Source organism: Oncorhynchus clarkii, chromosome 19 (assembly GCF_045791955.1).
Source record: "Oncorhynchus clarkii lewisi isolate Uvic-CL-2024 chromosome 19, UVic_Ocla_1.0, whole genome shotgun sequence".
NCBI classification, from domain to species: Eukaryota; Metazoa; Chordata; class Actinopteri; order Salmoniformes; family Salmonidae; genus Oncorhynchus; species Oncorhynchus clarkii.
Window position 1 is genome coordinate 35912783 of NC_092165.1, and position 12566 is coordinate 35925348.

The window sequence follows — 12566 nt, forward strand, 5'->3', positions numbered from 1 at the left end:
CTGATGAGCGTCTTGATATTTTCTCAATGAAAAATAACATTAGCACTAGATACCACTAGCTAGAGGATAATACGTGAGAAATACTCCTGCAACGTTACGTAGAATTTGGATGTAGATATGCAAGGTGGCATCTCCCCCATAGAAATATAATTATATTACCTGAGGTGGCAAGATAAATGATAGTTAAGTCTTGAAAAGAATCCCACAAGACAACAAGATTAAAACTCACCATTTTATTATGATAATGTTATTTGATATGTCAAATTACAAGTGTATGATGTAACAAAAACAGTTACAAACATATGTATGCATATTTACATGATATATTTATGAAAAGTAACAAGCTACATCTGTATGAAGAAAATACAACTATGACATGAGTTATTGAACTATACATTTTACATCATATACTTGGAATTTTCAAACCATGATAGAAATAGCTAGACATATATAAACCAATATAACCAGGACAAGAGCTGTTAAGTTTTAGATGGAAACTATGATGGACGTGAGGCACTTTTTTCCCCCCGATGGTTGTCAGGGTGTGAAGCCAATGGCACTAAGAAAACGAAAGAAAAGATGCACGAGAAAGAAAATAAACAGGCAGTGTTTACAGAACAACTAGAGTACCATTGTTACTGCAATTTTTTTTTTTTAAACACAAATGTTTCCCACTATTTAGAACTAATCACATACAATGTTACATCATCAAGCGCCATAAGAAGGAGAAAAAAAGTCTACATATATCAGTGCACCAAAGCATCGGAGAATGTAAAAGTGACCACTCAACTGCTGTGAAAAGTACCCTTTCTAAGCAACACACTGAAGAAACACGTTTATATAGGCATTTCATTTGAACCGAGACAAAGTCGAGAATGTACATTTTGTATGCATTCCAAAGATATCCAAACATTAAGATTGAAGGAAAGAATAATAAGACTAGCAGCAGTGGTTAGAAACTGAAGTCTTACATTTGCAAAGTTAACTGACAGGTAAAAAATATATATATTAAAGCAGACAGACATTGCATATATAATACAGTACATGATAGCGAGTTGCACTGTGCTGGTTAATGCAGAATGAAACAGGCTATTTCAGTATCTCTCAGCTATACTTGTATAAATGTACATCCTACATTTTGCTTCTCAGCCAGCAAGTTTTTAAATCAGGTTCATCAAACCTTGGTTCAGCTTGCAATATGCAGGGCAATCCAAATTACAATATGGGATGAGAACAGAAAGGAAATGGACAAACAAACCAAAACGGGTGAACACACGCACACGCCTAGCACACAAGAACACACACTCGTGGTCATGGTTATATGCTGTCAGAGAACTAGATATTGTTTTAACAGTCTTTCAGAGCAGATCTTTCTCTCCCTCCCAACACAATAAACTTAGTGATTGTATCTAGCAGCTTTATATATAAACTTTTTAAAAATAAGTGGACTGCCACTCCTTTGACACGTTAGCCCTCTAGGCTTCCTTCCTCGGTACAAAACTAGAAAGAAACTCTATTCAACGCGCAATAGTCATTTCAATCCTCAACGCCCTCTACTTTTCAATGTGAAGTAATACTAAAAGGTGACCTATGTACATAATGCTGTCAATTGAAGCTACAGTATATGCTGACAGCAGTGATAAATACAGCTCTATCTTCATTTCCAAAAAACTAAAACGGGATTATTATCAGCTATTTCAATATAGTGTTACATATTTACAGGCATTTGGATTTTGGTACCTGGGTAACATCTATATAGCATTATTAAAGTGTCCTGTCACTGACTCAGTGTGGAGAGAGGTCTATATGTTTCCCATGGTCAAGAGTTTGCATAGAAAGTAAAGAGTGCCCAGCATGGGGCATAAGGGTGGGATTTGGAAGAAGTTGACTGCCCCCGTCCAGTCTGGAGAAAAGACAGAGTTGCCACTTCCTTTTCTGGAGGAGTGGCGGGCCGAGGGATGGGGTTCATATCTACTGGCCAAGGTACAGGGCGGTAATGACAACGTTTTCAAATTGGGAAGGGCGATTTTCTAATCAGTTTGATCTAAATGATCAAAGAAGACTCTGTTCTCAAACATCATTCAGGTGCACAGGCAGACAGTCTAAAATCAACAGTTGATGCTGTTGTGTGGAATTAGCAATAACATACTGTCTTTTTGAGATGCAGCATCAAATTAATACAACAGGGGGTGTGTCTACAGTCATTCATTGGTTGTTATCGTGGCTATTGTTCTTCTGTGTGAAATACGGATTTGAACAAGGACCTTCATATCTACCAATCAGGCTTCAACAAAGTCTGTTTTGTTACAACTAGTCAAAACAGATAGCAGTTTCTACGATCCCTGTGCTTATGCAACAATCATACTCATATGCTTTAATAACCTATAGCCAAATGTACTTTCTTTCTGTGACCTTTAAAACGATGCATCCATTCATTCACGACTGGACAAATGTTAAATGATGTATTCTAGGAGTTACCGTGAACAAGCTGCAAAATGACCTAATAACAGCAGTACATTAGTCTCATTCTTACAAATGCTTCAATCACAAGGGGACAGACATACAGTACTTTTGAATCTTGGAGATGGTGCTGTAACCAAAGCTTGGAGCCCAGTGCTTTCAAGGTGGGTTTTTCCTCACACAAAATGTTTGTTTTAAATTGGTGATTTCTTGTTGCCGACTAATTCAAAAACATTTAGTTTTCCCCAAAACTAGCCTCATTTTAGTCACCAAAATTACATGTAAAAACTTGCTGGTTGAATAAAATTTCAGCTTTATAAATTCAAAACATAAAATGAGCAAGAAAAAAAAACAAAACACCAGTTTCACCATGAAGCAAACATTTGATTGAGTCAACATTGAAAATCTGGTAAAGTACATGGAATTGTGAAGTATTGGTCTCATTCGTGTAAGGTGATTCAAGGAGTGTTAACATTAACTCTTGACTTGGGAAAAATACATTACCATGTTTTCCCTTCTGCTCATGGAATCGATCCCTTTATGTTGGAATGCAAATAAGTGGTCCAAATCGCCTTACCAAAACAAGGAAATAATTCTAACATTATCTATGGTGAACGTCAAAAGCTATGTCATACTGTACCCGTCTAAAGATAAAGGTGTTACGCTCTTTTTTTGTTCAACATTCGATGAATAGTAAATAAGGAAACACGTACACATCCACCACAGCAACATCTCTGAACTGTTAAATGACTCTGTAAGAATGGTCTTATGGTTAACGTACCATTAGAATTGTGTGAAGTTTACCTTTATGGGGGGGGGGAGGATAAAACATGTCTGGTGCACTTTCTCTGTCTAATAATTACACTGTCGGCCAATGCTCGAGTCAAAGAAAAGGCCACTGTTACCCAAACGCAATTTCACAAAAATGCAAGAAAATATCCCTTTCAGCATACTGGAACACTAAGTATGTTTTCTTTCCTTTTTGTCGTCATTTGTTATTCCTTCATAAAGTTACACATTACTTCTAGAGAGTCTGACATGGTGGCCTGCCTGTGTGTATTATGTACGAGTGTGAGTGTGTGTTTAGTAATATCACCATGTCTGTTAATCACAATGCCTTCTCCTCGCGTTCAGCTCCTGAACTTAACTTCACACTCAGAGCCCGTAAAGCACGAGGTCGGTCTTCCGTTGCTCTCTGCGTCGGAGGACACAAACATCTCCAAAAGACATCCAGAGCCAGGGGTCTATAACAACATGTCACCCCCCTTTGAGAGGTGAATGGAAAAACAAGCTTCCGCTTTCCTGTGTTAGCTAGCTGTGTTGTGGGTAGGTCGTCCCGGGTGAGGGGGGGTCAGAGTTCAGTCAGGTCACCCGGCGGCCTTGTGCTTGCCCCCGCAGCATCGACAGGCCTCCCCACAGTGGTGGCAGGCTCTCAGCGGCAGGTAGCAGCACATACAGGGAGCGATGAAGGACAGTGCCGTCAGGGCCAGCCAGCGCAGGCAGAACTGCTCGTCGGCCGTGTCACACGAGCACGGGTCCGAGAAGTCTCCCTCAGAGTCGGACATGCAGTGGTACAGCATGCTCTCGGCACACAGCATGCAGCTGACTTTATAGATGCACTGCTTGATGGGGTCTGGAGCGTCCTGGCACTGCCCCCGCCGGTTGTCCTCATGATTGAACATTTCCCGACAGTAGATACAGCGTGAACGCTCACCATCCTCCCGCCGCCGCCGCCCTTTTTTGGACTTGAGCAGCGGCGAGGGCTGGGTCTTGATGGAGGAGTCTTTACCCAGCCCTCGCCCTGTGTCCATACCCATACTCCCAGGGCCCGAGTGGGACTCCATGCCCGGCCCCTCGGGGAAGAGGTACTCACACTTCTTGGTGTCCAGTTTGTGGAAGGAGGCGGGGAAGTCAGGGTCCTCTCGCTCCACATCATGCTTCCACATGAAGGGGTGGCGGTAGTCCTCGTAACCGCGGATCAGAACGTCCTTACGAGGATTGATCCTAACGATCTCCTCCTCGTCCATGTGAAAGCTCACGTGGCGCGTCGACTTGAAGGAGACCTAGTGGAGACAGTTATTATAGTATTTGTATATTCAGTTCAGGAGGGCGCACAACAGACATTTTAGCATGTTGTCAGCATATATTAAAGTTTATTTTCGTATGCATCTTGACTGATCTTTACTGTTCTTCCATACTTAACTAGGTTTAATCTCCATCAGTGATAAAGGGCGAATGATATACAATAATATAGAGTAAGTCTAGAGACGTTTGATACTGACCTGAGGAGGCAGGTAGCGCCGGTTGCTGGAGGGGAACTCGTCAAAAGGCTGAGCGCGGACATAGCAGCCTCGGCAGGGCTCAGTGGACACCACACTGTGGACACTCAGGGGGGAGAAGGGCTCCTTCATGGGTGTACAGATGGAGGGCGGCTCCTCACACAGGGGCTGCAACACAACCACACACAACCAGTCAGACATCGGCCACATTTATCAACTTCTAAACTCAGCAGGACCCAGTCTTTCAAAGATAATTCGTAAAAATCCAAATAACTTCACAGATCTTCATTGTAAAGGGTTTAAACACTGTTTCCCATGCTTGTTCAATGAACCATAAACAATTCATGAACATGCACCTATAAAGCGGTCGTTAAGACACTAACAGCTTACAGACGGTAGGCAATTAAGGTCACAGTTATGAAAACTTGGGACACTATAAGAGGCCTTTCTACAGACTCTGAAAAACAAAAGAAAAATGCCCAGGGTCCCTGCTCATCTGCGTGAACGTGCCTCAGGCATGCTGCAAGGAGGCATGAGGACTGCTTATGTGGCCAGGGCAAGAAATTGCTATGTCCATACTGTGAGACGCCTAAGACAGCGCTACAGGGAGACAGGACGGACAGCGGATTGTCCCCGCAGTGCCAGACCACGTGTAACAACACCTGCACAGGATCGGTACATCCAAACATCACACTTGTGGGACAGGTACAGGATGGCAACAACAACTGCCCGAGGTACACCAGGAACACACAATCCCTCCATCAGTGCTCAGACTGTCCACAATAGGCTGAGAGAGGCTGGACTGAGGGCTTGTAGGCCTGTTGTAAGGCAGGTCCTCAGCAGACATCACCGGCAACAACGTTGCCTATGGGCACAAACCCACCATCGCTGGACCAGACAGGACTGGCAAAAAGTGCTCTTCACCGATGAGGAGTCGCAGTTTTGTCTCACCAGGGGTGATGGTCGGATTTGCGTTTATCATCGGAGGAATGAGCGTTACACCTAGGCCTGTACTCTGGAGCGAGATCGATTTGGAGGTGGAGGGTCCGTCATGGTCTGGGGCGGTGTGTCACAGCATCATTGGACTGAGCTTGTCGTCATTACAGCCAATCTCAACACTATGTGATACCCTTCCTGCAGGCTTATCCTGACATGGCCCTCCAGCATGACAATGCCACCAGCCATACTGCTCGTTCTGTGCGTGATTTCCTCCGAAACAGGAATGTCAGTGTTCTGCCATGGCCAGAGAAGAGCCCAGATCTCAATCCCATTGAGCACGTCTGGGACCTGTTGGATCAGAGGGTGAGGGCTAGAGCCATCCCCCCCCCCAGAGATGCCTTGGTGGAAGAATGGGGTAACATCTCACAGCAATAACTGGCAAATCTGGTGCAGCCCATAAGGAGGAGATTTACTGCAGTACTTAATGCAGCTGGTGGCCACACCAGATACTGACTTTTCTTTTGATTTCGACCCCCCCTTTGTTCAGGGACACATGATTCCATTTCTGTTAGTCACATGTCTGTTGAAAAGGTTCAGTTTATGTCTCAGTTGTTGAGTCTTATGTTCATACAAATAATTTAGTATACAAATAAAGTTTGCTGAAAATAAACACAGTTGACAGTCTTTTTTTGCTGAGTTTATATTAAACACATCTTATTCCAACTTATACAAGGCGTCTTTATTATTATAAGAAGCGTAACACTGACTCACATTAGCTACAGATGCCACTGATATCCTAATTATATGAATTCCAACATTTGTCCACCAGGTGGCAGCCAGAGCCCACATTTCTCCCTGTGCTTCTGCCTGAGATGACTCAAGCCCCTTCTGTTGAGAACTCAGAGTTCCTATCAGCCGCCCATGTGTTCCCACAGGCATTTTTATTGCTGTGAGATCTACAAACATGGGCCTGATAAACACATAGCCACTTCTAACCCTGTAGCCAGTTTCGCAGTCCCGTGTGGCTCAGTAGGTAGAGCACGGCGCTTGCAACGCCAGGGTTGTGGGTTCAACTTCCACAGGGGGACCAGTACCAAAATATATGCACTCACTACTGTAAGTCACTGTGGATAAGTGCGTCTGCTAAATTAAAAAGTAAAACATTCCCTCCACTTTAAGGCTAAATGTGTCCTCAAAGGAGTATTTTTTTTCCTTTGAAAAATTTGTCTCAGAAGGTATTAACGGCATCATCCACAGACAGCTCCTAGTCAACTGAAAATGACAAATACTGTTAATAACTATGTAACATACACACACCAAATACATTCATACATGTTCAGACACACACCTGTTAGGTGACAATGGAGTATGAGCCCAACCCCAGCAGGAGAGGCAGAAAGGTATGGAGGAGAGGAGATGGATAGGCAGCCATGACAGAGAGAGGCCTTATGGCCAGCACATTTCAGCACTCACACAAGCATGATGTCCCATCTGTGCACATGCCAGTACACGCACACACGCAGACACACGCACACACACACACACACACACAATATATATTAGAACGTAACCTTACACGCAGTCACACAAAGATACATATTCTCACACACATAAGCATACACTCCCTGGCTCCATCCAGGCTTGTCCATCTCTCCCTCCCTCTCTCTCCCTGCGTGTGGAGGAGGCTGCTGGTTAGTCAGTGCACTGTGTAAAGTAGCCCACGCCAGTGTTTTAACGCACAGCGGAAATCTGGTTTGCGCCCAGCTGCTGTTACAGTAATTACTGTCCTGTGGTTGCTAAGAGATGCCTCTCTCTCTCAACAAAGTGTGTGCGTCTTGTTTCCTCTCTGCTTCTCTGAATGCTAAAATAATGTGTCACACACACCCAGTGTGTTAGACGTCTGAGCAGGAAGGACAGACTAAGAAGAGGAGTGGAAAGAGAAAGAACAGAACAGGATAAAATAAGTGTACGAGAGCATATGTATACGTATGAATGTGTGTGTGTGTGTGTGTGTGTGTGTGTGTGTGTGTGTGTGTGTGTGTGTGAGAGAGAGAGAGCATGGCCAACGAGTCTGCCGAGAGAATGTCATAAACCAGCTCCAGCTGGAGAAATGCAGCCCATAACTTAAAAAGACAGATGACAGCTGTGTGTGTGTGTGTGAGTGTATGTGTGTGTGTGTGTGTGTGTTTTAGGGGAGTGAAATGGGAACCAGATTTGGGCTTCCTTTTAAAGCACTGGGCTGAGCCCCACCATTCAAAGGCATGCGTGGGGGCCAATCTGGTTCTGATCTGACCCCAGAGATGTCGAGGGGGAGATGGCGGGGAGCAACCTGGCGCAGGACCAACATCAGAGCTTCAAGCACTCCCACCCTCCCAGGCACACACACGGGGGAAGGGGCTTGGCTGCTCCACACGCTGGAAACCCCATAAGGCACAGGTGTGTTGAATCAGCGACTCATAAGGAGTCACAGGTCCAGGCATCTGCATGACGACCTCTGAAATATCTGGGTCCTCGGTTCACAGTATTTCATTGTGAAACATCCCAAGCAAAAACCATTCAGATGTGTGTTAGAGAGAGAAGCAGAGGGGGAGAGAGTGGGATTGCGTATGACGAGTTCTTCAGTGTCACAGACGATGACTCATTCCTAGTATGAATCCTTGTAAACGCTGCTCAGCCCTGCTCTACACTGATTCTACGGGGGGCTTCTCTTCAGTAAGCTTTCTCCTCAACCAAACTACCTTACTTGGACTAAAACATGCACCGTTTGACCACCCACCACTGGGGTTTGCTTCTTTAATCTCTCTTGAACTATATCACCCCACCTCCTCTCAAATACTTGGCTGCATCAAAATCGCTGCAAACACAAACTACATCTCCCACAAGTCCTATCTTCTACATCCATTTGAGATAAGGAAAGGCTCATCCATCCCCCTCAGCTGAGGTCATGCAGTAGATGTGGTTTTTCTTCTTCATAAATCTGTCAAATGTTTCATCTAAACAAGGTTCTGCAAAGGCTAAGTCAAGGACAGTAGCATCTTGTCAATGAAGTGTGTGAATGGCTATGAGAGTGTGTGTGGGTGGGGGGGGGCATTTTTGCAGTATGTCAGCCTTTGACAGTGTCGACTGTGCACATGTGTGTGTGAGAGAGAGACTGGCAGTGGGTGTGAGGTGTCAGGGTGAGGGAGGGCAGGATGTGGGCTGATGAGGGCCCTACACCACACACAGGCATACACAAGATACAGAGCCGAGCATTACACACACACACACACACACACACACACACACACACACACACACACACACACACACACACACATACATCTGGACTGGGGGTTAAGAGGTTCCAGATACCAAGAGACCTGGATGGCCATTGATGTCTGCATATGCTCGGAGTTTCAGAGTATCAGGGGAAAACCAGACATCCTAAAACGCTCTACATGGCAGACATGTTACAAGTCCCGTCAAGCTCATACAGAGAGTGACTAGGCTAAATCCAATGAAAGGCCAAACAAGCCTCCAAAGTGCCCTACCTCCCGTGTCAAAGTGCCCTACCTCCCGTGTCAAAGTGCCCTACCTCCCGTGTCAAAGTGCCCTACCTCCCGTGTCAAAGTGCCCTACCTCCCGTGTCAAAGTGCCCTACCTCCCGTGTCAAAGTGCCCTACCTCCCGTGTCAAAGTGCCCTACCTCCCGTGTCAAAGTGCCCTACCTCCCGTGTCAAAGTGCCCTACCTCCCGTGTCAAAGTGCCCTACCTCCCGTGTCAAAGTGCCCTACCTCCCGTGTCAAAGTGCCCTATCTCCCGTGTCAAAGTGCCCTACCTCCAGTGTCAAAGTGCCCTACCTCCCGTGTCAAAGTGCCCTACCTCCCGTGTCAAAGTGCCCTACCTCCCGTGTCAAAGTGCCCTACCTCCCGTGTCAAAGTGCCCTACCTCCCGTGTCAAAGTGCCCTACCTCCCGTGTCAAAGTGACTCGTCTCAAGGATCTTGGCTGGGCTACAGCACAAGGTCACTTTCAGCTAAATCAATTCATGTCAGAGTTTCGACAAATAAATTCAACTGGACAAAACCCAACTTATTTCTATGGCCTTCTTAGTCTGCGCACACACAGTTCTCGCCGTGCGAGTTAAATTCTGGGATGGAGCACAGCACATAGTGATGGCTGAAACGTGTCCAGTTAACGTCACACAGTAGATATGTTTCCAGTAACTTGTCCAGTGATTTATTTGTAACTTTAAAAAAGTTTGCGTAGAAAATAGATGTGACAATTGCCTGCTAGGGTGCGTTTCCATTCAACCCTCGTGTCGATGAAAACAGCTGGACGTAATGACATCACACCTACAAAAAAATAAAAACATTTGGAAAGAAAATAATGACAAAACTAGTGCCAAATAAAAATGCAGTGGTTGAAGTGCTTCCATTAGCTATTTAGGTAAATTGCGCATTAATAAATTGGCAACAAACAGCCTGTTTGCCCTTCCACCTATCCGCTTCACGTCTCAGGTAGCCTGCCAAAGACAGCATAAAAAAGACTCATATTTGACATTCTAATAATTCTCATGTGCCAATGTGTCGCCACGGTCGATGTCTTGGTGAAACCTGCACGCCTGTAGACCTGAAATAATTGGATGGTGAAACTTTCCAGCCAACCAGAAAAGCAAGGAGAAGCAATTCAGGCATTCTTGAAAGTCAGGACAATCCTTGTCCTTGCAAAGAAACATGATTGTTATACTAAAAAATGTTTTTTGCAAGCAGTAGACAGAATGAAATGTTGGAGTGGAGCTTTATAGTTAGGCGGTGACATCACGTGCGTCATCACCTTCAAAATGATTCGTCAAGGATAAATATGTTGTAGATCTTAAGAACGTTTCTCCTGTATCTGCCGTTTCCATCACACATACTGCAAAAACTGTTTTTTAGTTATTTCTTTTACATTGCTTTTGTCAAATAAACCTGGGTCAATGGAAGCTTGCCTAGCGTGTGGTGGCATTTGAGTCGAGTGTTAGTTAGCTCCATCTCTTTGGCTGCGTGGCTTGGTGTGAGAGTGTGACTAGCCTCACAGTTTCTCGCCCGTGTAGCCCACTCCCAGGTCTCCGACCGCAACACTCTGATGCCAAATTACCATGGCGACACCCTCGGTTGCTCACTTACTGAACCCCCCCTGCTCCTCCCACCCACCCACCGGCCGCCCGCCCGCCGGCTCCTTTGCTGCCTGGCAACAGCTGTCATTGGACTTCCTGTACGGCTGATTTCTTAAAGAGGAAGCTGCTCTCCACAGGAACAGGAACAGATCCTCTCGTTCCTCTCACGCCCTCTGACCTTCTCTACTCCACTCTGTGAATCAGGTCAGATACTGTGGGGTCAAAGGTGATTGCAGCCCAGCCACCAGGTCACACTGGTGGACACAAAACCCCCAGATACTGGGAATTAAAGAGCAGCAGGGGATACTAAATCATTAGCTTAGCAGGTCATCTGAAACAATGCCTTTTGGAAAGAGGTTCAGTTTGCCATGTATACTTTCACAAATACAACACATTGGCCCTTCGTGTCACAAATCTGATAGGTTTGTCTACTTGTGGTGTTTCATAAGCAAAACTTGAGCAAGGAGCAGTGGTGTTTTTACAGCACACTCCATATCTAAAGCAAAATCAGCTTGGGTGTGCAGGTCTTTACCTTCACTCCCTGTTGATGAGATTGAGAAAACTCTGCTATCTACACTGCCGAACAGTACCAGTAGCTTGTAAAAGGTCATACTAAGGAGGACAAAGAGAGCCAACTTACCAACACACTACACCTGAGCACAGCTCAATCTATCAAGAGATGAGGAAATACGAGTGGTTTCAGATAACCCACAAAGACAAACTGGAGAAACGTACCATGATTACTTTTTTTTTTTTTAGGAAACTTGGTTCCCAGGTATCAGTTTTGACCGGGTGACAGATATGCACACCTAAGCCGTGGGCACACTCGACAACTCCCCAGCAATGAAAGGTAAGGCAAGACCCTGGCTGTTACAGACCCATATCCTAAAGACAACTGTCAGAGGAAAAGACAAAGGGCCTGAAGCAGTACTGGGATAGAGTGTCGTGTTGAGCCACTGCTCAGATTTACCTCGGCCCTGCGTCCTTGAATCAAGCACAGGCAACAGAACTGAATTACACTAGACTGGTGGGAAGTCAGGTCAGTCCGACAGAAATCCGTAGTGCTACCAAATAAAGCCATGGAGAATATACGAGGACCCTTGTCCGTGGACTCACCTGTAATCCATCCAGGGAGTCCGAGTCACCAAACGCAGGACAGCCTGAAAAGAGAAGATTGATTAAAGTCAGAAATTCAATAAGAATTCCAGCATGTAGCTACACAGACACAACAGACCGTTCACATAACATACTGTACATCCCCACGTCACCATGTCCCTTTCTATCAAAAGTCCCTAAAATGTTATAAGTCCCCAGACGTCACACATCCCCACAAGCATGCCACTGGTGATAGATGGGAAGAGGGAAGCCATTGAGGGAAGTATGGTAGGCCCAGACTTACATTGGCCATCACAGCTAAATGGGGAAATGAAAGCTACTCTGTGTTAGTAAGGCACATGGCCTAATGAAATCTGCTCTCTTCTTGTATAAGTACAACTCGGGTCGGGGATAAAAAGCCATGACGATTTTGAAGAAAGTAGACTTATGATAAGAATACTACATTAAACAAAAATATAAAATCGCACCATGCAACAATTTCAATTGAAATTCATTCATAATCTATGGATTTCACGACTGGGAATACAGATTAGAGGTTGTCCGATTAATTAGGGCCGATTTCAAGTTCTCATAACAATCGGAAATCTGTATTTTTAGACACCGATTTGGCCAATTAAAAAAAAAAAAATCTTTACACC

General features: G+C 44.9%; 1 protein-coding gene across 1 annotated transcript in view; it reads right to left on the bottom strand.

The window, feature by feature from the left end:
• Positions 1-218: 218 nt before the first annotated feature.
• LOC139375098 (sprouty-related, EVH1 domain-containing protein 1-like) overlaps positions 219-12566 on the bottom strand; it is a 79233-nt gene continuing 66885 nt past the window's right edge. Inside the window, exons 4-6 of the mRNA XM_071116542.1 lie at positions 11929-11972; positions 4743-4907; positions 219-4523 (exon numbers count right to left, since the gene is read on the bottom strand). Of these exons, the coding sequence (XP_070972643.1) occupies positions 3828-4523; positions 4743-4907; positions 11929-11972 (905 nt within the window). The 3' untranslated portion in view covers positions 219-3827. The remainder of the gene's footprint in view (positions 4524-4742; positions 4908-11928; positions 11973-12566) is intronic.